We start from the raw sequence: 24441 nt of genomic DNA, 5'->3' as shown, positions 1-24441 counted from the left end.
ATTTGGTGCACGGAGAAGAGGTGCCTCTTTGTCATTTTTGGCCCTTGCTCCTCAGACTTTTATATTACATATATATATAAGCCCGGCAAGCTTTATTTATGGCATTAATCAACGTATCTGAGACTGCTTTACTTTGAGGCACTTGATTGTTTGCTTGGGGACAGTGCACAGCCTGGAAGACAGAGTTCAGGGAATAAATCAAAAATTAACATCTAAAGAAGATTCGTTGCGCTGAGGTCATTTCCTCAATCCGTGTCACACTCTGTATAGTCCGTCTTACTCGTTCTTTTCTATTATCTCCTTTAAGTGGCCGAGTTAAACATTTATTTTAAAAAAAGACTAACCTTACGACACATTTTATCTGATTACATTCTCTGTATTTAGAAAACCGGCGAATTGCCAGCTGCTTGTTTTGAGGACGTTTCAGCTCGTCAAAGTTTCTGTGGGCGTATCAGCCCAGTGCACCGGATGCACCATCTGGTGGCGGTGGCTAACTGCATTTTTTTTTTCCTCAGGGGTGGTGGCCGCTGTTTTGCTTCATAGCTTTCCAAATCAGCCCACGAAAGCATGGGAATGTCGCGAGGGAATTTCTGAGTAAACTTGTGTTAAAGTGCTAGATAAGTTGCTGTAAGTTTCCCACAAGCTGTTCCACATCTCGGGAGCTCCGCTGTACCGTCAAAGGCCGTTCGCCAAACGCTGTTGGGATATTTCACCAGCGAGCAATTCCGGACAAAGGAAAAGAGACTTGTGAGCTAACGTTAGCTGGCTCCCGGGCTAACTTAGCATTCCTCTAGCTGCGGCGCAATGCAGGCCATAAAGTGTGTCGTTGTCGGAGACGGGTAGGTTAACTTAATCGAGCTGACTACTAGTTTGTGCCTCCCACCTAGTGTTTGACTTACATAACGAAGTGTAACGTTAGCTGAAAGCGCTGTCATCAGACTAGCTAACGTTAAAACCGTTTGCTTCAGATTTCTCCTAACGGGTAAAGTTAGCTAGCAAGCTTTAACTTTCACTACCTGTTTGTGTTACATAGGTATTATTTAGTTAACTTTTATATTTTGCTGATTCATTCGCTATTCCTTATATGGAATATTACTGATATGGCAAACTATTGCATAACAAAATAGCTAGTATGAAAGCGGCTGGCTAATCTTCGATTTAAGTTACCCCGGTCACATTGTTTTCCGCACTCTTGGATGAGTCAGACATCAGTGGGCAGTCCATCTATCCACCTTAACCAGAGTTTAAATATGAGTCTGGCAACAATTACTTAACAATTTGTATAGTTAAGAGCCTTGTTTGCGTCCGTCATTTCATTGGAGTTAGTTGCTATGTAATGCAGTGTTATGTTTGACATGCAACGTCTTCAGAGTTAAAAGGTTTTGTCTGCAGCAGCTAAAGATTGGTCAGCTAAAACTGTGTAACAATATGTGGGAGGAAAATACACTCATCAGCTCTTGTTCAGGGTGTGGTGGATACCTCAGCAGCAGAGTCATTGATTGGCCTATGACTGTGTTTGATTTATTATTTAAGATTTTCACTAAGGGTAACCTCGCAGTAGATAGGGTTCATCAAGGAAACACTAACGTTTCATATTAGGTAAATACACCACCTCTAGAGATCTTGTATGCTTATCTTGCAAAAACAAAATACAGTCTACACCTTGCAAGTATACTCACCCAAAGTAAAGGAAAGATCAGGGTTCATTTAACAGTATCTGTTTTTGACTTGGAGGCTTGAGTAGAGCTGAAACAATTGGTGGATTAATCAGTGAAATTATCAGGAAATTACTGAAATTCTGAGAATTGATTAATAGCAAAAGTCGAAGCTAAAATGCCAAAAGTTCACCGGTTCCAGCTTCTAAAATGTGAATATGTGCAGATTTCTTAGTGTTTCTGTGAATATCTTTGCGTTTAGTACTAGAGGTTGAAATAAACAAGGAATCTGAATATGTCAGCTTGTTCTTGGGGAAACTTTTATAATGGTCATTTTTAACTATTTATTTATTTCACTGATATGACATTTTGTTAAGCAAATGCAAAATTGAAAAATAATTGACAGAATTAATTGATAAGGAAAATAACTGTTGATCTGCTTGTGACGTACTACATGAGACCCAAGCCCAGTCGTACATAGGATGAGGCCATATCAATCCATACCCGGAATCGCTTCTTTTTGCATGCCCCGGGTGGGGTAAAATCATAAACACCTTTCCCCTCGTTCTCCCTTCTAGAGCTGTGGGTAAGACCTGCCTGCTCATCAGCTACACCACCAATGCCTTTCCTGGAGAGTACATCCCCACAGTGTGAGTATTTGAGTCTGCAGCCCAGTGTGATTTATGTATTTATTTATGTAAGAATAGAAGTCTATCAACACTAGCAGTCCATCATTTGCCTCCACCCTTTCCTTTACAGTCACTGCATAATTAGGGCTGCGTCTTACTCTTCAGTTGCTTTTTTTAAGATGAAAAATTTGTTTGCTGTCAGAACAGGTTACAATTCCTGCTGTGGACTGTAACTATGTATTAAAAACAGGTGAAAATGTTGCGGTAAGTTAGGAGGAAAACCTGCACTCCATCTGATTCTAGACCAGCTATGTAAACTATTTTGATCTGTATCACGGTCAGTGTGGCATGGACTGGCTGAGCAGGCAGTTGAGAAACAAATTTAACAACGATTTAATAAGCAATGAGTAATTTTTCTAGAGTGAGCAGAAGAGGTAATTTATCAGTAAATATTAATCCTGATGAGTTTATTCTCACATCATCACTTCTGTCAGGTTCGACAACTACTCCGCCAATGTTATGGTGGACGGGAAGCCGGTGAACCTGGGCCTTTGGGATACAGCAGGACAAGAAGATTATGACAGACTCCGCCCACTTTCCTACCCACAGACGGTACAATTTAAAAAAAAAAAAACAGTCAGACAATGCTGTTTTATATTTCATCTATTGTGATCCCTTTGATGTTGGTGGTTAGTTTGGGTACCTTGAATGAATAATGATGTTAGAGGGAAAGAAAAACACCACACCTTTGTGCTCCATGAACACAGGGGTTTCTTTTTCCTACTGTTCTCAACAGGAAGTGATAGTTATGGGCTATGATTGCATTGTTTTCTTTTTCTTACCAGGATGTGTTTCTCATCTGCTTTTCGCTTGTGAGTCCTGCCTCATTTGAAAACGTCCGTGCCAAGGTGAGTTGATGCAGTGCCTGTATGGTAAAGAGTGGAGGCTGTTAAGGAGTCAGTATGGAACAGATTTATGACATGGCGTGATGAGTTTATGGTTTTTCTCTGTGGATGACTCAGATTTGACCCATATATTTAATTACTGCTTTCTGCTGAAAATTCAAATGCATTTATTAGCTCAGTAATGTTTATCTTATTCTTTATGGCTGCATTACTAAGATTTAAAACGTGTTTTTGTCATAAAGCAGAAGTCTGTAATTTAGTTTGAATAGTATATATTTATTGCATTTACCTGTCTGGTGGAGTGTGAATAAAAAAACAAAAATTGCACATTTCACAAAGTGGGTTAGCCACCCATCTTTGGTCACAGGTCAGGGTATCTGGTCCCACAAAGACGACCCAGGGTTTTTAACTTCAAGAAGAAAGTTGACCATACTTAAAGTAGATGACATTCCCAGCTGCACATTAATTGCACTGAATTATTTTCATTCCTGACACTGACTGGTTCAGTATAACCAGCGTTTACCCTCTTAGAGTGACTGTAGCCCTACATGAAAAAACGCAGCCCTCTCATTCATTTGAATGGAGCCAGCCCACCCACGCAGCAGGGGCACCAAGTGTTGGGGGGCTCCAGCAAAAAGCTCATCTGGCAAGGTGCTGCGTTGGCCAATCAAATACATGCTGTGTATTTCTACTATTTACCTTGTACTCGTCACAACCTGGCTCATAAGGCCATGACAAAGTGGGAGACGCACTGTTTTCAAAGCTAAGCAAAGTAATTGATTAAACAAACTGAGATTACAGCACAGTAGTGCAGGATGTGCATGAGAGTGGAGATAGTGTGTGTGAGCGTTGTGAGGTGCATGTAAACAGTAACAGCCAGGGCTTTACAGACGGGGAACACCAGGCCCAAGTGTTCCCAGTTGGCACTGATGATCCCCTGCCCCACCCACCAGGTATCTGAAAAACAAGTAGACAAAAGACAGATTGGCAGGAAAGGGAACAAGTCTTTACATTGTTGTGACAAAAGATAAAATAGTTGCCGCCGTGATAACCGTCCATGAGTATTAGAAACGATTGTGCAGTGTTTTAGTGTCTGATAAGCCTTTTAACGCATTAATCTGTTACTCAAACTGGACTTCCTGGATCATATTTCATGTTTCACCAGTACCTTACAACATGTCCTCACCAACACAGCCCCCTGCACTGTTTTGATGCAGCGCTGTTTTTGGTCTGAATCCCCGTTTATCCATCACATCACAGAGTAACATGAGACGACTTTGTGAATTTGAAGTCTTTATAGACTCGATGAGATGACGACTGCAAATGAAGAGTACGCCGGCCGAGCAGTATCTGCACGCTGCCCATTATCTCCCAATCAATTGTAAACAACATTTCAGTCAGATTGAGTTTACCAGTTTCTTTTCTTCAAGCCTTATTTTTGCGATGAGATTATCTGTGGTTTTTGTCTCTAGCTATGGTAGCAGAAAGGTCTCTTAACTGTTTTGAAGTGTATTTCTTGTTAATAATTTGTTCATTATGAGACAAAGGGCAGCAATCCATTTATTTCCCATACTGACTCTGGACTAGAGCATGTAAACGTTGACCATATTCAACAAGGCATATACAATAATCTCCGCACTTATTTTTAGCCGATTTTAGTTTGAGAATGTGATCCTGGTATTATGCAGTAATCAGATGTCTCCATAAGAATCAACTGTATCTCGTGCTCATAGCTGGGATAAAAACAATATACAGTTGGCTAGAGTGAACAGTTAGTAACCACTTACAGAGCATCGCTAATGTTAAGCTTAGTGAAGTCAGGCAACTCAAATAGAGCCAGACTGAAGCTAAAGTTGCTTTGTGTTACAGGACCTTTGTCAGTTGATGACATTTTCACAATAACAAGCTGAAACAATTTCACAAATCCTGCTGTAGTTAGAATGTGCAGAGAGTTCTGGTTTGCAGCTTTAAAGCAGCTATAATCAATTTTTTTATATTAATAATGGATCACATGACTACTTGTATGTGAAGGGAGTCACTATGTGATGAACCCACAGGAGATTTCTGACTGCAGTTCCCCTCAGTGGAGGGTTGTAGCAACTTCAAGCTCATTGTTTTGGTTTTCCGGCCCACAACTTTACTGCTTTGGTTTACTCTCACTGATGTCATAGCATCTTTTAATTTTAATTTATTTGCGAAAAAGCTCTATAAACCCATGGTGCACTGCCTGCTGTGCACCAAACAGCAGACAGAAAAACTTAGCAACAAGCTGGTGAACATAGTGGAGCATTTAGCAGCTAAAGGGCCAGATATTTCTCTCAGGAGTTATTGGAGACCAAAAACAGAGCTCAATGAATGAATACTGGATACACAAACATGACTCAAACTGAATGCTAATGTTGTTTTGTATCTGCTGGATGTGTAAATGGGTAACTTCAGTAAGTTCACCATATCAACTGATACGGTGATGTTTACAGCTTGTTGTGCTGCCCCCCAAGTGGCCAAAAAAGCAGATAGTGATTTAAATCTACTGGTTGGTAATTCTAGAAATTGCATGTTCAAGATAACAGACATGTTTGTAAAGTCATACCCCTAACGTCTCACTGGTGTGGTCTCTGTGCAGTGGTACCCTGAGGTGAGACACCATTGTCCCAACACTCCCATCATCCTGGTGGGTACCAAGCTGGATCTGAGAGATGACAAGGACACCATGGAGAAGCTGAAGGAGAAGAAACTCTCTCCAATTACATATCCGCAAGGACTGGCAATGGCCAAAGAGATTGGTAACAACACTTGTCAACTTTGCTGAGTTTTCTTTGACGTTTTTTCTGCTGAAATATTTAAAGAAAAAAAGCTCAACAGTGGCTTTTTCTGCATCGTTCCCTCAGGTTCCGTCAAGTACCTGGAGTGCTCAGCCCTGACTCAGCGTGGCCTTAAAACTGTGTTCGACGAGGCCATCCGGGCCGTCCTCTGCCCTCCACCTGTCAAGAAGAAGGGGAAGAAGTGCACTCTCCTCTAAGACTTCCTCCACTGGGAATGGTTACAGGGGAACATGAGTGCTAGTTGTGAGGGTGGCTAAAGACACAGGAGAAACACACCAGTATACACACAAAAACAATGTACTTCAGATTCTTTCCTTCCATAAGTGTAGCTAAAGCAGTTATACCAACCGTTTCCATGAAAAATTTGACATAGGGTCAGGTTTAGGAGAAGGGGTTGGAAGATTATAGACCCTAGTTCTTTCCCTACATCATATACTGTATAGACAAGTGGAATGAAATTCTTGAGGCCTTCTAAAATGGATTGGATGTTTTGTAAAAATGGACCGTGGAATGTTTTCAATTTGTTGTTCCACTGGTTGTCCACTTTGTTTTTGTTTACAGTCCTGTTTGTTTGTTTCGAGTGGAAGAAATATTGCCAAATACATTCTGCAGACGTGCTGTATTTTAGCCGAAAAGAAAACCTTTGTTCTATTGTCTCAAACCTTTAAACCTTCAAAATACAGCTAACAATTTTGCTGTTGTGTGCTGCTGTTTGTTCAGCTCCATGATCAATGGCATTTTATTAATTTTCAGTTCGCACTGTCGACAAGGAACTTGAAGTAACCATCTGTGAAGTTCTATCTGCCTCAAATTAGCTAGTTGTTTTCAGTCAGTTAGTTTTCAGTCCTAGCACACAATTCATGTTAATTCATCCTTGTGGATTGAATGAGACATACTGAAAATTCAGACAGGGAACAGATCTTCTGACACCAACAGTGCTATTAATCCCTGAAAAATCAAAATGATCCAGTATTTTATGTCTTTGGCTCCAATTGGACCCGTCACGTTTATGGTATTTTTCTTTCCTCTCTGCAAAATTTCCCCTGAAGTGTCTCAACTGTGTAGCTGCCCAGGAGTGCAAAGCTGATAACCTTTAGATATTGGATTAGGACTGTTTATGTGTTTTGGTGGCGGGGAACAAGAGCACCTTTAATGCTCTGTGGGCATTTATCAGAATCCTTTTGTGCAGCACATTTTGATTTTTAACAGCATCACTACTGGCTAAGCAATGTCACTAAGAAGAGCATTAATGCCTGCTAATAACAGTAACAAAGCTACTGTCGGTTATGGTGTAGTATACGGTGTACTCGTCTTTTTGTTATAATCATGTGGTTTGACTATTTTGTATCTTTCTTCACAGAAGTTACACTTCACTCACTGTATTGTTAAACTAACACTATGAATATCCTTTGTTTATTACCTCTACAGTTAACGCTACCTTAATCTCCCTACAAGCCTAGCTTTTTGTAATTAATGCTGATAGCATGTATGTGCAACATATACTGAAAACTAAGATTAGAATTGCTACAGTTATATTTTTTTGCCTATTTACAAAATGTATTTGAACAACTAGATCAGGGGTTAAGTACGTGTTGCTCATCTGTATTGTATTCAGGCATCAATCTGTGCTTTAATTCAAGCCAATGTTGTGACTCTTTAGTTTTATGGATAAAAGCTATTGTCACTTTTTGAAAAAGCCAATAAATTCAAGTAAAACAGACTCTATTCTGCCTCCTTGTTGGACAATGCAGCCTCAGTTTTTCCCCTTGATGCAACACTATACAAACACAAAAATGATAAAGTACTGTTGGCTGACACCTGTTTTGTTGAAGTGTGAAATAGAGTTAAGACTATACTGGCAAATTTGGAGGCTTCAGATTAAATTACAGAAACTTGCCAGAGAGGGCAGGTTGAGGTTTTAGTTTGCAGTGGTGTTGAACTGGACTGCATTATACTGAGACCACCACCAACTATGACATCAGTAATAAACAGTTGAATTAACACCTCTGGTAGTGCCAACTGAACGTTATATTCCTAAATGTAGATTTTGTGGCAGATTTGTATTGGATTGCATTCAATTGTTTAGATAAATCTAATAAAGTGGACAGGCAATGTGTATAATATTTCAGGTTGACAAAACACCATGTGAAATAAAACTAGCTATTTTTTGTGACAGGTGGGAGGTTTGAGGTTCTGATTGAGCTACTTATCAGTCAATTCTGGCAACACTGGTTACAGATAGCAAAGGTTACCTTGAGTTCTGCCATCACACAGAGCGGACAGTTGTATCAAAGTGCCTTGATGGTGTGCACACAAGTCATAACTCACACGAGGGAAAGAAACATTTCAAATAACTTTTATTACAAGATAGATTAAACAAGGTCATGTCAAAATAATTGACAATTCATAAACACACAAGGTTTTATAATACATTTGGCACCTAAATCTTAAATTAATTTACTCAGTCCTCATACAAAGCACTTTGACCGCTTATGCATTTCTCATCTTCAGTCGCACCGATGTTGCGGTGGTTCATGAATCAACGAATCGCAACAATGTCCCTGAAGTTGTGGGTATGCTGGGAAGAAAACAAAGACTTTATTCAGTAAATTAAAATGTAACAAATAATGGCCCAAGATGAGCAATATGTCAAATTGGTCAGATTCACTGCTCATGGAAACAACCAGTTGGCCTTGAGTTAAGGATTTAAGCAATCATAGCTCTGTTTTACTTTGATCATCTGATTAAGGGGATCAAGCTGGCTGGTTTTTGAAAGTTTTGACAATAACCACAACACACATTTTAACACCTGGGAGACAGCATCTACCCTGTGGGTAGAACAGAAACCCCCTCAGTTACTGGAGTGAGAGTCATAAATGAGAGAGCAGCTGCATGAAGTACCTGTAAACTTGGACCTACTGCAAAACCTCAAATTAAAAATCTTTTCAAAATAATAATAATAATAATAATAATAATAATAATAATAATATTTTGTTTTGATAAGTGGTCTATAAATAAAGTACAAAGTGCTTCACAACAAGAGAAATAAAATACCACAGTGAATGATCAAATATAAAGAAATAAAATACACAAAAGCAATAAAATAAATAGCCAGTTCAGGTAAAATCAGGATCTGCTTTCAGATAAAAATGTGCTTTGAGAAGAGACTTAAACGAAGACACTGACTCAGACAACCTAATTTCTTCTGGCAGGTTGTTCCAGAGCCTCGGGGCCCTGGTGGCAAAAGCTCTGTCCCCCTTAGCTTTCATCCTGGACTCAGGAACAGACAGAAGACCCCTGCCCGAAGATCTCAAACTATGTGAAGGTTCATAGGGGATTACAAGGTCTAAAATATAGTCTGGAGCCAGGCCATGAAGAGCCTTAAAAGTAATCAACAAGATCTTAAACTCAATCCTAAAACAAACAGGGAGCCAATGTAAAGAGGCTGAAACAGGTGTTATGTGGTCGTACTTCTTGGTCCTGGTTAACAGCCTACAGAATCAATAGCATGCAACCTGTATACAACCAAATATTACCTCTGTACCAGCTCTGCACCAACAATGTCATGGATGTGGTATTTCATGTGGAATTTCACGTGTGCGGTTGTTCGCCGCTCCTCTAGCTCTGCCTTTAAGACTTCACTATATTTGGACTTCTTCACCATGCCGAGCACTGCTTTACGACCTAACAGGAAAAGTGGTTAGTTGGCTAGAAACAACCAGTCCTTCCAATTAGCAAGGCACTGTCAAACATGTTGCAAAATGAGAAATTTACATCATTAAAAGAAAAGTATTGTTGAGACTCTCCAGCTATCTGTTTTTTAACACCCACCTTGTATAAAGTACTTGGTGAATTTGCCGGAGTTGGGGATGGAAAGCCACCAGCTGCCTGCGTCCCTCACAGTCAGGACTCCTGACTTAACCAGCTGCCTACATGTGAGAAAGTAAAGTATGTGCTGATCTTTAAAAACGACACATGTGAGGTCTGAAATGTAACTATTTTCACACACTGTTAAACACAAGATACTTCTTACTTAAGTTAACACATTCTTTGATTAGTGAAACTATACCATGCTTGGTGTTCTGGTTTAAACTAACTGGTTCTCATGTCTGCACTAATACTCAAGTGCAAAACTGTATACATTTTGCGTATAACTGTATGCATTTGTAATGACGGATTAATTTGAGTCTCCTGGTTTAAAGCTAAGTGTGAAGTTTTTCAAACAATGATTCATTTTGGAAGGAAACTCAAATTTTTGCTACAGCTTTTCACAAAGCAAGAGAAAAAAATAAAATAAAAACACAATACAGATTGGAGTCTTTCATACGTTATCTCCGAGTCTGTGAACAGGAACTCCCTGAGCATCTTGTCTTTGCTGAAGCTCAGATCTGTGCAAGACGACAGCACTTTCTCCAAGAACTTCTCCACTGTGGCTCGTGTCACTCTGCCCTCCTCCCCTGCCAGCACTTTGGCCTTGTAATCTGAAGCAAAAATCAGCCCGAAAGCTTCTGCATCAAACCCAAGCTGGAACATCAGCAGCTCTCCTTGTTCCCTCAGTTTATTCTGTGGACCACAAAGAGGGCAGTGGGTTGTATTTTCATGTTTAGATTAATAAACAAATTACCTTTCTGACACTAAAGAGCCATCTTACCAGCTCCTTGTCCACCAAAGTCTTGTCATTGTGTATGCTGTAGAGTTGGTGCTTAAGAACAATTTGAGGCAAGGTGTCATTGAAGAGCTTCCTGGGGAACAGTGTCATGAGGTACTCAAGGGTGGATTTGATGTCAGTCGGTCCTTTTGGGTGAAGAAATAGATGGCAAGTGATTTTTACATCCTTTAATGATATTTCCACAAAATTGTAATTAGCTTTTTAGCAGCCACACCTACCATCTCCATTACTGACAGCTCCGAACTTCGCTGTGCCATTTCTTATTTTCTTCACCTTGAAAGTGTCTGAAATCAAAGCCCGTTTTCTGTTCATACCTGAAGGACAAATTACGGTGGAGACATCATGACTTGCAGAATTAAAATGGTCGCCCAGTCAGCTGCTTTTCTCTCCACAGACCCCATGTGAGATTTTTATTCGGTCTATCAGAAAAATAAATATACGATCAACTATATCCCCTCCCCTGCCCTGCCAACTTTTGCTGACTAAACAGTCAACTTAACGTTGCTTATAAATAACTTAGTTCTCCTTTTGTGAGACACTGGCGTTTTCTTATCATGGTCAAATTTAGTAATATCCCCGGTAGAAACTTAACTCCCCTTTTCTAGTTTAGGTTTTTAACTAAATGTATTGCTCTGGGAAAAAACTGACACTGTCATATTCACCTGGGAAACATATTTTGATGACACACACGATTTGCCACGACCCACAAGTTCAATCATCACTTGGGTTGCCTCTCTCGTTAGCCAAGCTAATGCAGCTAGCTAGATAACGCTACTTTGTGTGTACACTGAACACATAAGCAACCAGTTGACCAGTCAAACTAGTTGAAACACTTACCTGATAGCTACTAATAGCAATAATATTGGTATTCACATCGCTCTGGTCCCATTCAACACCACACAGTGTTCACAGATTCAACGAAGTCCTCTTCAGTTACACGGCTCGTTACAGGAAGTGCCTCGGCTACCACCAAGCGGATTGGATGACAAAGTGCATACGGAAGTAGCGTTAGGTGTTAGCAAAGATGCTCTTTTTAAACCGTTTCTAGCGTTAGCCTTAGTGCTAGTTAGCTACCCAGCTAGCGGACCAAACACACTTTATGTATTCTTTCTTGCCTTTTTTGTGTTAATTCGAAAAGATGCTGCAACATATAATATCGTTTTTAAACAAAGTCTTGTTTATTATCGTGGCTGACTTGGCATTGACACAAACTTATCGTTAGCTTAACGTTAGCTAGTTTTGTTGTGTATGCTGAATAAGGTAGGTTTTCATTTATTTACCGGTAATTTAGTTTTGAAAAGCATTTTTATAATAATGACAAAGAAAATGCACATTGTCAAAACGAAGTACACAAAATAGATATACTTGGAAACCTTCATTTGCATGCGTTTGTTTACACAATGACACACACCTCTACACAGCCGCCAATACAAACGTCTAACTTAGGTCTTCACATTATGAATATGTATGCATTCACATACACACACAATTGTGGTGCATTTAAAGTTAAATAAGATACACTTTGTTGATCCCATGCAGGGAAATTCAAGTGTCACAGCAGCAAAAAGCAGCACAAGAACAGATCCATAATAGAACAGATAAGTAACCTTAAAAACCAGTATACTATATACACTATGAACACATATTGCGTTCAATATGAAGCATATAAGGTACTGTATACACGATACACAAATAGTAATTACAAAGTGTATTGGGACATAATCGCAATCACATAATCACAAATAAAATGAGATAAGGAAGTTGCAATATAGAAATAGCGCAGTTATTTCACTAGTAGCAGCATAAAAAAGGTTAGCACTGTCTCTTTAATGACAACACAAGTGATGATTAGGCACAGCATTTTTTTTTTTTTGGCTGTCCTGCAGGAGAGCAAGACTATCAAGAAGATGAATAATCATCAATGTCATCACTTAGTTTCATTGCTCTTTCCCCCTCTACAGTAGGTAGCAATGGACCACCGCAGATCCCTCAATCCCGACTCCAGCTACCAAAACCGCAAGTCAGCATACAAAAGAGAGAGAGATGACAATGGAAGAAATCACTGTGAGGATAAACACTTCAGATCAAACCACCACCACCAGTATCAGTCTGGGCCAACTCCTGGGCAAAACCCACTCAGCTCTCAGGGTTTGAGCACCAGAAGGGAGCTATATGAAAGAGACTTTCCTGTGTACAAACAACCTGTCGAAGTAGGATGTTTTTCCCTCGACGCTGAGCGTAGATTCTTCAATGACAGCAGGCAAATGAGATACTATGCGGAACCTGAAAAAAATCCTAATTTTGACCTGAGGGATGGATACAAGGACCGCTTTATAAAGAGAGACGAGAGCGTGAAGGAGAAGCTGGACCACATCCTACGCTGGATCTTGGCGAATAGATCAAAGCTCAGCTCAAGGGTGACCACAGCCTCATCATGGTAAGTGTCATCGTCATTTTACTGTTTTTAGGTCCAGGTCACCACATAGGACCAACACAGACAGACTCGTGATCTATAGTCTCTAATCCAACCACCTCTAACCACAACTGTGTTTCCTGTTGGACACGTATACTTTGATCAACCTGTGCTCTTCCCAGTGCTTTAGATGTCGACTTTGTGACATGGCGTGGTCATCTCACCAGGCTGCTGACCACTCCCTATGAGACACGGGAGGGCTGGTTGCTGGCGGTCACCAGGTTCAGGGGCACGCTTTACATCAGTGAGGTGGAAACAGAAGCTGCTCGCAGGGACAGGGAGAACCGCACCGAGAGGCATGAAGAGATGATGTACTGGGGATACAAGTTCGAGCAATACACATGTGCAGGTGGGTAGGTTTATACAATAGAGTATTATAGAATATGCTGTTAACTTTGTTTCCTTTCAAACCTTGATCACTGATCATTCATCATATTGATTAACTGCCTTACATCAGCTCTGCTATGATATTTCACAAGCATATTGCCTCACAATAAAAACATTTGGTTTTATATTTAGTCACAACTGTGGAAGCCCGTTTCTTCCAGGAAAGGAAAACAATAGGTGAAATCTTCTTAATGACAAAAATAAAACTACTCATGGTATTTCAAAATTATAAGATACTAAGTCATCACTTTACTATCTCGGATTTGAGATAGCAGGTCAAAATTAGAAAAGTTAAGTCACGAAATTTGACTTCAAAGTCAAAAGTTTTGAGATAATGAGCAAGTCAGTATTTTTATGTAGTGTCATCATTTTGATTTACTATCTCAAAATTATGTCTTAGTAAGTGAAAAGGGAACATTTTGACTTAATTATGACTTAGTATATCAGTAGCTTTGAACTTAGAAAATCAAAGCTTTGTCTTGATTTTGACCCAAGTCAAAGTTTTGACTTAGTAATATTAATAATTACTCAATATTATTAAGTACTATTCAAAGGTTTTAAAAAGTAAAAATTGTGACTTTGTATCTCGTATTTTTGACCTTGAAGTCGTTTTGACTTAGTAATAATAATAATAACTTGATAATTTTATGTAGTAGTAAAACGTTTTTTCATAATTTTGACTTAAAGGGCCAAACGTTTGACATAGTTTTGACTTAAAATGAGTATTTTTTAAATCATTCCTAACATTTCTCACTTTATATCTGTTACTTTTCCCGGCAGAAATGGGCTTCCATACATACCGGTCTGTCTCATTATATTACATTTGACACACAAACCCAAATCATTTAAAGCACATACGGTGATAAGCAGGTGTATAAATAATAACGTGTCACCTTTGTCCATCCCTGTAGATAACGTCCACAGTTTACCTGACCCAAGCGGAGTGGTTAACACTAATGAGGCCTTCTGCACTGTGGTGCAAACTCGTCTCGCGGATCACAGACTCCTGTTCTCTGGTGAGGTGGACTGCCGGGATAAAGATCCCAACGCTCCAGCTCCTCCTGCATGTTACGTCGAGCTGAAGACCTCTGCAGAGATCTACGCCCCCAAACAGCGCAGCAACTTCCACAGGTAGATGATGAACAGTGAAACATCACTTAATCAACTTTTTCATGTTATGCTGTTTGTTGGATATTTGATTTCCACTCCAAGCAGTTTTAAAGTGATTTTTCCTCATTTTGGTGGTGGTGGTCCTCAGGTTCAAACTGCTCAAGTGGTGGGCCCAGTCTTTTCTCCCTGGAGTCCCCCGTGTTGTGGCAGGTTTTCGGGATCATGAAGGAGTGGTTGTCGCTGTGGAGACTTTTCCCATCTCTAAGATTTCACATCTCATCAAGGTACAGTGTAGTTGCTTACAGTGAAAACAAACAACCGGTCCTCAAAAACATATCAAAGCATTGAGAAATCTATTTTGGAAAAATAATTGGACGTGTAAAAAACAGCTCACAAGATTAATTCAAAATGTTTGCAATTTTTGTCTTCTATATTTCTTCTGGACAGAATGAACACAACTGCTGGAAGCCAACAGTCTGTATGAACTTTTGTTGTGATTTCCTGTCTTTTGTGAAGAGTATAGCTACTGAAGACAATCCAAGGTGAGTTGCAATGACAGAATATTTTGTGTACCTTCTTTTAATTTTAAGCAAATAAACTGTATCCCCTCTGTGTTGTTGATGAGTCATTATTGTTTTCCCTCCAGAGTGGTGTACTTGTTCACCCGTGAGCCCCACAGAGATGTGACCTACTCCGTCCACAAGGACTCCCAGTATTCCTTCCTGCCACACTGGTATGTGGAGGAGATGACCAGTAGTCAAGACTCACACCAGCAGTCCTGATTTACAACCCAGACATGATCAACTGGGACTGTTAATTCAGACCTCCAATGGAGGAGTGTTTACCAAAATACATTGTAATTTGATGTGTATAGTCGTACTTCATCCTCTGAGAGTGGCTGTGTGAATTTATTTTGATCACTGATTGCTACTACATGATCCTCTGGCGGGTTTTTTTCTTTTATTTGTTCAGCAGTAAGAACTGAACCATGTTGTTTTCATCTTCCATGTGGTGATTTTAAATAAAATAGTAATTACTGATGTCAGTATTGTTTCTCAAACTTTATTATTCCATGGTTAAAACAATTTAAAGCCCAAAACAGTGGTATATTAATTGAAACAAAAATATGTAAAAAAAATTGTGATGTAAATAAATGAAGATGACTTCAAGTATTGCATCAGCAGTTACAAAATATTTTCATGTAAACTGTTAAGAAAAAACATTTCAGCAATGTCAAGTCCTGTCATTGTGAGGAAGGTGTAGTCTAGTAACTTGTCCAAATGTGTCACTGCCTTTGCCATTGTTTTATAACTAACAGTGACAACATTCACCAGCTTTCGGCTCTTTAACTATTAAATAAAGATCATTTGGTCCTCCTGACTTAGTGACATTTTCTTTGTTCAGGCTTAATTCTTTTTCACACACCTGCTATCATCAGAGTATGTTATTTTCTTTCCGGGGCAGTCTCAATTTTCTGCCTTCCTGGACATTTATTACCTCACTCTTTAGTCTATTTTTTCCACAAACACCTTTGCCCACACCTAAATGACTTATAATTGAGTGTTATTAAAGCGCACCTTTGACATGTGAAATGTGGACAGTATCTAACTTTTACAACACTAAACAGAAGGAAGTGAAAGCTACATTTAATTCTCCTAATTTGAAATATACATTTATTTGACATTATGAATTTAAAAAGGAACATTTTTGTACACAATTTTGTAGTGAGTACACAGTCCACTGATACGCACATATATGGTGTTCCTGTGGACAGCAGGTGTGTGAGTCAGTATCCTCACTATTTTCAATGAGGCTACACCACTAAAATGTTACAAAGTAATATTGAGAGCAACACCTCTTGTAATGAACTCACACATTAAACAACCAGTTAAACAGCAACAAAAGGAGTACATCAACTTTCAACTGGTTTTAAGATGAAAGGCAGCAGAAATATCCATTCACCAAATCAGAAAAAGAGTACTGTGATAAACAAATATTGTAAATTACTGCAAGCACTGACTGCACAAAACAGGACACTGAGGTAAATAATGGAAGACACCTGCGTTACAAAATGTTCAAACTGGCCGATACAATCATGAAGATAGCTAAGTGCATCATGGGTTTGTGTAAATCATTAACGTCATTAAAGCACTTAGATCAGTTCATAGTACAGTCTTTCGTCATCAAATTTAGAAGTTACTTAGACATTTACTTTTAGATGGCACTTAGCACCTATTGCAGTATTTGTACACATGTAAATTTTACTCTCAAACAGTGCAGGGTTAAATGCATTCCCATTTATATTAAATTCTTTTTTACTTAATATATTATAAATGTTAAAATCAAAACCTGGAACTGGAAAAGTAGGTGCAGCTTTTCCACACAAATCTGTAAATATGATTGGGAGCTCTGCACTTTTCTCCCTTTAACCCGTTATTGTTATTACTGCTAATGCCTGTGTGTAATAATAACAACATCTTAAGTAAGCACAACTTTTATGAAGTTTCTATCAAACTCAGTTAAATTCACAGTTAAAACATAAGACAGAATGTGTAAAAAATGGTCCAGTAGCTTAGATCAAGGCAATACCTAGCTAAGTAGGTACCTTATTGGTTATCATTTGCAGCAAACCCCTGAAGATTAATACCACTCTCATGTCAGTTATAGTTAAATATGAAGCTAACACAGCTGGCTAACTTAGCTTAGGACAAAGACTGGAAACAATTGGAAACAGCTAGCCTGGCTCTGTCAAAAAGGTAGCAAACAAACAAGTTGCTGGTAGTTGGATTTTGTTAACTTTGGACAGAGCCAGGCTAGCTGTTTCCCCCAGTTTCCAGTCTTTGTGCTATGCTAAGTTAGCCAGCTGCTGGTGGTAGTTTCACCTTTAGCTTAACGGTACAGACATGAGTGGTATCAATCTTCTCATCTAACCATAACTCTTGACAAGAAAGCAAACAACCGTATTTCCCCAATTGTCCAACTTTTCCTGTACAAAATAATGTCATGTTTTTCCAAACTAGTTTTAAAATCTTAGCTTATGTTTTTTCTCTCTCTTCATGGTGAGATATGATTTCAATTGTAGGCGGGTGAATGTCTTTAAAAAGTGATTACATTTGATCTTTTTTCAGTAAGTGCATTAATTTCACCTCTAAAAAGGTCAATTTCATTAAGACAGGAGCCACTTCAACTCTGCATTCAACAAGCTACTCATTTCAGTCTGTGAATACAGTCGGGCACTAATTTGCTTCCCTTTACCATAAAAATGTAACAAAATTCAGCTTCACTGGTGGAGAAAAATCAAGGTCCGTCTGCACAAATGGACCCAGTTAAAAAGCAAGGATATTACAAGTATTACACCAAACTCTGGTTATGGTGTATGTTTTGGGCAAGTGTGGCAATCTGTGGCCTTAAAAGGCACCAGTACCACCTCTTATTACAACCTTTATGTAACTGAACCAATTCCTGGCATTAACACATCATCGGTAGGCATTGATAAAACCTACTGATGACGAGTGTACTAATGCAGTACTGTATTCAAGTGGGTGTGTGTTCACTGCTTCAGTTTCTTATTCAGGCCCATGACTTTGAAGGTCGCAGCAGTGATCTTCTCGTACACAACAAACATGAGAGCAGCCGTCAGCACTGTCTGTAGCAGCTTGGCCTCCAGGCCTTTGTACAAACCAAGAACACCATACCTCCTGTAATAAAGCCAACAGATGTATATTAATGACCAGCTATCATGACATCTTCACCAGTGTGCTCACTGTGTCACTTACTGCGTTTGTGTTTATGTTCGTAGCTGCACTCACTTGATTCTGTCCATGAGCAGGGAGAAAATGTTTGAGAGGCTTCCGATCACACCACCCCTGCCATCACCTTTGTACTGGCCGAACTGATGAGAAAGCATAAAGCAGGCTGTCTTAATTCCTTGAGATTTGATGTTTTGTTTTTTTACTCATTGTGAATGCCATTAAACAACTGACATTGTCATGAGATTTTGAAAATATTCTGCACCACTAACATCTGCATGGTCTACAATGTATAGTGATTACAGGGGGCTTCATTAGTTTCTTGTTAAGCTCCTAAAATGTTATTAAACTTCTATGCATAGATTTTCTATATTTTTATGTACAAAAGCCAAACAAGATTTTCTTTCTACAATAATGACTAAACACGGATAAAAATGCTTTATTCTTCTCTTGCCATCAACAAATGTTTTCTACACACATTAAAATATGGCTGGGCAAATATTCTGTCTTTTTGTTACTGTCAACAAATCCCATGAAAAGACTAAAACCAACAATGCCTTACTTCATCTCTCAATACTTTCTCAATTCTGAACCCTGGCACTCAGCACCAAACACATTTGTTCCTACTGAAGACATAATTCTTTAAAAACAGGTCACAAATATATGGTTTATTTAAAAAAATAAATTTAAAAAAAAATTAAAAAGGCTAAATAACTTCCTGAAACAGCTGGACATCGTAGTTTTTAACAAATGTTATTCAAACAGTGTATTTCCTGGAGACTAATTTCAGCCACGGATTAATACACATTTAGTACGCTGGTGAGTATTTCCGGCAACAGGAGGGTGTGTGTGCGCCCATCTTCATCGTTCACTTCATTCGAAGTGAATCAACTACAAAAACCAAAGTGTAAAAACGGCAAATCACCATTTTATGGGTTGGTACTGTTGTCGGACTATTTCTTGGTCGGGACCAGTAAAAGGAGTTGCCACTGGTTGCCAGGCAACTGGTCCAGACCAAGAAATAGTTACCCGGCAACCAGCAGAGACCAGACCAGCAGAGTTTTTGTAGAAACATGCACTGATGTCTTTGTGTTTTTTTGGACATCAATGACATCTATGGCACAGAGGAATAATTTATATCCGGGTTGGGCTTTACAGGAAACTCTTTTAAGAAGAAACAAGTTATTGTTGTTTGTAATATATAGAATATCACCAGGCTTATCCTTTAACAGTGGCTAATTTGTAAGACATCTTGGAAAAGTAAGCGTGTAAAATGGTGAAAGTTTATATAACACAGTATTTACCCTCAGGATGGCCTGAACTGTCTGAAGAGGATATGTCACAGTGGTAGCAATGGCCTTGGCAATGGCTCCAATGAGAAAGATCTCTGCTGAGGATATCTGTGGTAGGAGACAAAGATTTCACCCACTCATACACAATGTTTTCACTAATTGTTACAGTTGACCATGACTAATGATTGAAGTTTTCCTACAAATATGATTTGACTATATAAACATAAAATGAACAGTGGGTCATTAGTAGCCAAAATGACCCACATATTACACAAATCAACACAATCAAAATTCATTTTAGCCATGCTAGCAGCATGGCTTTAGGGATGGCAATGTCGGTCTGTCGGTCAGCCGGCCGGTTCACCACTTTCGGTCCAGACTAAAATATCTCAACAACTACTGGATGAATTGCCATACAGACATTCATGGTCCCCAGAGGATGAATCATACTAACTTTGGTGATCCCTGACTTTTCCTCTAGTGCCACCAGCATGTCAAAATTTTAATTTCTCCAATATTTTAGTTTATGTACAACACCTGCAAGTCTAATGACATTCCATCAGTGTCAGTTGTCCTCTGTCTTTAGTGCTGATTAGCAAATGTTAGCATGCTAATATGTACAACTAAGATGGTGAGCACGGTAAACATTATACCAGCTAATCATAAGCATGTTAGCATGCTAACATTACATTTAGCTTAAAGCACCGCTGTGCATAAGTACAGCCTTGCAGAGCCGCTAGCATGGCGGAGACTCTTAGTCTTTTCCACTCTGCTGTGTGCTCCAAATAAGTGGGATTCTCCCAGATCACAGCCCTTAAGGCTTGAAAGTTTTGAACGGCAACTTTCTCTTACAATAAAAATAAAAATTGTTGGTTTTTACCACTCCACAATTAATTGTAGGCAATGAAGAAAGAAGATGTGGAAAAAGAAACAGAACATGTAGCCGTAGCTTTGCAGAGTCTCTATCCTGTTAAACATGTTGTTCCCCTCCTCCACGGGAGGATGCTTATTCCCTTTTGGTAAGTACATTGATCTAGTTCAAAGTTTAATGTTAGCTAAAGCTTTCTTGACTACAGCTGAAAAAGGCTGACTGATCACTGAGATAATGTAGTATTCTACAGAACAGAATCTTTCTTGTGTCCTTCTCACCTTCTTCCCTCCTCTCCCTGCCTTCCTCTTCAAGGCCTCATAAAACATGAACTGTACGGCCGGGTTGAGGACGAGGATGAGAGAGGGCAGAGTGCCGTTCCACAGAGTTCCTACACCCTCATTGGCTATGATCTGTGAGAAAGCATCTGAGAAAGAAAGCCCAAACACAGCAGGGTTTTACAACTGTGCAGTAACAACAAAAAGCATGTCTGAACTATAATACAGATATATATATATAGTATATCACACACCAAATATGCCCCTGTACTGGGTCTGCTGGAGGTCTTCGTTTCTGAACTTTGCTCCCTGCAGCTTCAGTCGAGTGTTGACCACCCACATGGGAGTGGTCAGAATCACATTCACCACCCCTGCATGAACAACAGATTGTTAGCTTTCTTGAATTGTTTTTAAATAAGGCACCTTGAGGAGTTTTTGACCTCTAGAAGCTCTATGGAGCAGCTGTTTTATGAGTGGTAGTGATACACATCCCTGCCAATAACGGCTGTAATGTGTCAACAAAAACAGGGAAGAAGAGTACTAGCAAGCAAACATGGCTGTAACTTAGAGCTGAAACAATCAGTCGATTAATCATCAATCAACAGAAAATTAATCATCACTCTCTGATGTGAGGATTTGCTGCTTTTCTCAGTTTTATATGTAAACTGAATATATCTGAGTTCTGGACTTTGTTCTTTTACAAGAAAACTCTGCAGGGCACCTTTAAGCTCTTCAGTTAACATCTTTAGGGCTTGATGGTTGCCATTAGTTCATTAATAATTATTAGTTTTACTGTATGTGTGTTTACCTGATACGACCCCCATGAGCAGGTCTTTGCTGGGGCTGGACTTGCCTGGACCGGATGCCGTCAGCTTCTTCAGCGTGTTGAAGGTGTAGAAGTAGACAAAGTTGGAGCAGCAGAGGCTGGAGATGACTGGTAACCAGCCTCTGTACAGAGACTGACTGGGAGAAGTGGTGGAGATTCATTTGAATAGTAAGTGTGCAGTCATGTGGCCACAGCCATCAGCTTAAACATGAGTGGGCCGGTAATGGTTTAGATTAGGGCTGCAACTATTTTACACTTATTTTCATTAGCTATTAATCTAGTGATTACTTTCTCTAATCACCTGGTCTATAAAATCTTACTTTCTGTTTAAACAGCTTGTTTTGTTTGACTAACAGTCCAAAACTCCAAAGAAATTCAGTTTATTTCAATAGAAGACTTGGAAAACTAGCAAATATTCCCACATGAGAAGCTGGAACCAGAGAATTTTTGGCATTTTCGATAAATAAATAAAGATGCTCCAATCAAACCAAGAGGCTTGTATTTAAGGACAAAACAAGTCATAACTTGGTATAACTTTAACCCAGCAGTCTGTGCAATACTGTAGCTCAAAACTACTACTACTTACAGGCCTTCTTCCTTTGCTATCTCAGCCAGGATGATGGGGGTAGAGTTAGATTTTCGCTTCTCATCCACTGAAAAACAAAGTGGAGTAAAAATTACAATATTTCACTCTGTAGTAGTAGAAATGTAGTAGAGGAGAAGTATAAAAGTAGCAGAAAATGGAAATACTCAAATAAAGCACAAATACCTCAAAATTGTGCTTAAATGCAGTACTTGAGTGAATGTACTAAGTTACTTTCCACCACTGCATCATGGTTATCTCAGCTTGAGCTTGAGACTTCTTTTTTTATTATTATTTACAACAGAAACTCTGAAACAGAGTAACAAACTGGCACAAGGGTGTTCATTAGGCAGGGGGGGTCTCAAGAAAAAAATAAGGCAACAGACATATAAAACAACATAAACATAAATAAATAAAAATGACAGGAAGGCCAGTCTAAACAGGTGAGACTTGAGCTGCTTCTTAAAAGGTGTCCTAAGTGCAGGTAAGACCTCCAACTCACCTTGCAGTCTGCTTTTGGCTGTGTCCAAAGGAAAGAAGACGGTCATGGCTGTCACACTCCCCTAAAAGACAAAGCTCACTCATGTTGTCATGTTACTGATTCAAACAACTAAACAAACAATAAGAGAGCTGTTTCTACGATACCAGCACTGCTAGCATCAAGCTGGTAAGACAAGACCAGGCACAGACCATGTCCGCTCACTGCACTTCATGTCTGCTCACCATTGCACCTGCCACAGCGTGAACCAGCGTCTCGTAAGACAGAAGGCCGACAGCCAAGCCACCGTTGTCGGACATATCTGCAGCTTCTCCCCGGTCAGACCACACAGGACACCGGAAAGTACTCACAGAGCGACCCGAGAGGAGGTGGCTAAAGTCAGTGGTTGGTCTGGTTTTTCTAGCTGCGGAAATGTTTGGGGACTTATTCTCAGCTACGCTACGACGCCATAATGTTTATAAGCCCAAAGGAAGTAGAAATGTAGCAAACTGTCGAGCAATGTTTCCTCCCAGTCCCCATTCATTGGTTGAGCCGGGTTGTTGATGATGATGATGATGACTACTTCTTCTTCTTCTTCTTCTTCTTCTTCTTCTTCTTCTTCTTCTTCTGTTGGCGCGTAACCAGCCATAAAGATGCACCACAACCACCTACTGGATTGGAGGGTGGAGCAGTGAATAAAAAAGAATGAAAATAACAGAAATAATAATAATAATAATAATAATAATAATAATAATAATAATAATAATAATAATTTAAGCTGCAAGCAGCGATGAACGGGCCCCGAACACCCCTTCAACGAAAACTCAAGCTTTTGATAACTCTTCATCATGAAGGTCTCTAGATGCTGCCCAAATTTGGAGTCGATCCGATTAATTCTCTGGGAGGAGTTCGTTAAAGTACAGGATGTGTAAAACCACTAAATGACCACTAAATTCAAAATGACTTCCTGTTGGGTTTAGGGTCCAGGAGGGGGTTTTCACGTCTGGACATGAAACATTTGCCTCCCAAATTTCGTACATTGAGGTGAAACGTCCCATGGGGGCTGCTCTTTAGGGGGCGCTATGGAGCCATTTTGCCACACCCATGCGCAAGAAAACATAAAATTTTTCTTCAAGTCTTTCGGGCACGTTTAGGCCCTGAAAAATGTGAATGGGTGTGGCAAATAATAATAATTCCTTTAGTTTCAATAGGGACCTCGCAGCAGCTGCTCGGGTCCTAATAACTTTACTTGTATAGCACTTTTCTAAAAACAATGTTTACAAAGTGCTTTACATACAGTAAAATCCAAAACAGTAGCAATACAGGATAAAAATAAAGGTAATATATGAGGTATACAGATACAGCTAAAAAATACACCAAAGAAACAGATACTATTAAGTTAACAGATCAAAAACTACACATACAAGTTCACATAAAAGCCAGTTTATAAAAGTGTGTTTTTAGAAGGGATTTAAAAGATGTAACTGATTTTGCTATAATACATTAAACTTTTTGGAAGTTTTTTGTAATTTTTTTAGCTTGCTTGCTGACTTTAAAAAACAAAAACAAAACTTGATTAACAAAACAATGATTACATACACTCATATATATGTATACGAAACTGATAATTCTAGGGATATAGCGTTTAAATAAAAATATAAAGATAATAAAATAAATGAATTAATTAAAGTAATACAATATGTGCATAACAATATTT

At 39.2% G+C, this 24441-nt stretch overlaps 4 protein-coding genes across 7 annotated transcripts; 2 read left to right on the top strand and 2 right to left on the bottom strand.

The window, feature by feature from the left end:
• Positions 1-452: 452 nt before the first annotated feature.
• LOC122869368 (ras-related C3 botulinum toxin substrate 1) lies at positions 453-7731 on the top strand. 2 transcript variants are annotated; one of them, XM_044182304.1, is made up of 6 exons: positions 453-839; positions 2234-2305; positions 2779-2896; positions 3130-3192; positions 5813-5972; positions 6078-7731. In XM_044182304.1, exons 1-6 carry the CDS (start codon positions 805-807, stop codon positions 6206-6208), a joined length of 579 nt encoding a protein of 192 aa, XP_044038239.1. In that variant the 5' UTR covers positions 453-804; the 3' UTR covers positions 6209-7731. The 2 variants fall into 2 exon arrangements, with proteins under 2 accessions (XP_044038239.1, XP_044038241.1); XM_044182306.1 differs by having other exon boundaries at positions 505-594.
• A 620-nt stretch (positions 7732-8351) lies between these two features.
• Positions 8352-11664, bottom strand: stk19 (serine/threonine kinase 19). Of its 2 annotated transcripts, none has more exons than XM_044182302.1 (7): positions 11518-11664; positions 10899-10994; positions 10663-10805; positions 10339-10574; positions 9843-9940; positions 9548-9695; positions 8352-8589 (listed from the first exon to the last, which is right to left on the bottom strand). In XM_044182302.1, exons 2-7 carry the CDS (start codon positions 10990-10992, stop codon positions 8544-8546), a joined length of 765 nt encoding a protein of 254 aa, XP_044038237.1. In that variant the 5' UTR covers positions 10993-10994; positions 11518-11664; the 3' UTR covers positions 8352-8543. The 2 variants fall into 2 exon arrangements, with proteins under 2 accessions (XP_044038237.1, XP_044038238.1); XM_044182303.1 differs by having other exon boundaries at positions 10899-10964; positions 11518-11658.
• Positions 11665-11683: 19 nt separating this feature from the next.
• dxo (decapping exoribonuclease) lies at positions 11684-15907 on the top strand. 2 transcript variants are annotated; one of them, XM_044182299.1, is made up of 7 exons: positions 11684-11940; positions 12642-13117; positions 13276-13502; positions 14452-14671; positions 14799-14934; positions 15098-15192; positions 15297-15907. In XM_044182299.1, the coding sequence occupies exons 2-7, from the start codon at positions 12651-12653 to the stop codon at positions 15430-15432; spliced, it is 1281 nt and encodes a 426-aa protein (XP_044038234.1). In that variant the 5' UTR covers positions 11684-11940; positions 12642-12650; the 3' UTR covers positions 15433-15907. The 2 variants fall into 2 exon arrangements, with proteins under 2 accessions (XP_044038234.1, XP_044038235.1); XM_044182300.1 differs by lacking the exon at positions 11684-11940 and having other exon boundaries at positions 12976-13117; positions 13284-13502.
• LOC122869366 (peroxisomal membrane protein PMP34) lies at positions 15693-23313 on the bottom strand. Its single transcript, XM_044182301.1, has 9 exons — positions 22970-23313; positions 22749-22809; positions 22250-22316; positions 21646-21800; positions 21092-21208; positions 20841-20986; positions 19704-19799; positions 18460-18542; positions 15693-18348 (listed from the first exon to the last, which is right to left on the bottom strand). The coding sequence occupies exons 1-9, from the start codon at positions 23042-23044 to the stop codon at positions 18201-18203; spliced, it is 948 nt and encodes a 315-aa protein (XP_044038236.1). The 5' UTR covers positions 23045-23313; the 3' UTR covers positions 15693-18200.
• Between the last annotated feature and the right edge of the window lie 1128 nt (positions 23314-24441).

The sequence above is a fragment of the Siniperca chuatsi genome, linkage group LG21 (genome assembly GCF_020085105.1).
Source record: "Siniperca chuatsi isolate FFG_IHB_CAS linkage group LG21, ASM2008510v1, whole genome shotgun sequence".
NCBI lineage: Eukaryota > Metazoa > Chordata > Actinopteri > Centrarchiformes > Sinipercidae > Siniperca > Siniperca chuatsi.
The sequence above is the reverse complement of the archived record's forward strand: the minus strand, read 5'-3'. Positions and strand labels throughout refer to the sequence as shown.

Bases quoted from the DNA above. Each gene is read 5' to 3' on its own strand.
- LOC122869368 (XM_044182304.1), top strand. From the start codon at position 805: ATGCAGGCCATAAAGTGTGTCGTTGTCGGAGACGG. The intron at 2,306-2,778 runs GTGAGTATTTGA...CACTTCTGTCAG, and splicing joins GGAGAGTACATCCCCACAGT to GTTCGACAACTACTCCGCCA. The intron at 2,897-3,129 runs GTACAATTTAAA...TTTTCTTACCAG, and splicing joins CACTTTCCTACCCACAGACG to GATGTGTTTCTCATCTGCTT.
- LOC122869366 (XM_044182301.1), bottom strand. From the start codon at position 23,044: ATGTCCGACAACGGTGGCTTGGCTGTCGGCCTTCTGTCTTACGAGACG. The intron at 19,800-20,840 runs GTGAGAAGGACA...CTCCTACCACAG, and splicing joins CAGGGAGAGGAGGGAAGAAG to ATATCCTCAGCAGAGATCTT. The intron at 18,349-18,459 runs GTGAGTGCAGCT...GCTTTATTACAG, and splicing joins CTGCTCATGGACAGAATCAA to GAGGTATGGTGTTCTTGGTT.
- stk19 (XM_044182302.1), bottom strand. From the start codon at position 10,992: ATGAACAGAAAACGGGCTTTGATTTCAGACACTTTCAAGGTGAAGAAA. The intron at 10,806-10,898 runs GTAGGTGTGGCT...TTCACCCAAAAG, and splicing joins AGCTGTCAGTAATGGAGATG to GACCGACTGACATCAAATCC. The intron at 10,575-10,662 runs GTAAGATGGCTC...TGTGGTCCACAG, and splicing joins CTTTGGTGGACAAGGAGCTG to AATAAACTGAGGGAACAAGG.
- dxo (XM_044182299.1), top strand. From the start codon at position 12,651: ATGGACCACCGCAGATCCCTCAATCCCGACTCCAGCTACCAAAACCGC. The intron at 13,503-14,451 runs GTGGGTAGGTTT...CCATCCCTGTAG, and splicing joins CGAGCAATACACATGTGCAG to ATAACGTCCACAGTTTACCT. The intron at 14,672-14,798 runs GTAGATGATGAA...GGTGGTCCTCAG, and splicing joins CAGCGCAGCAACTTCCACAG to GTTCAAACTGCTCAAGTGGT.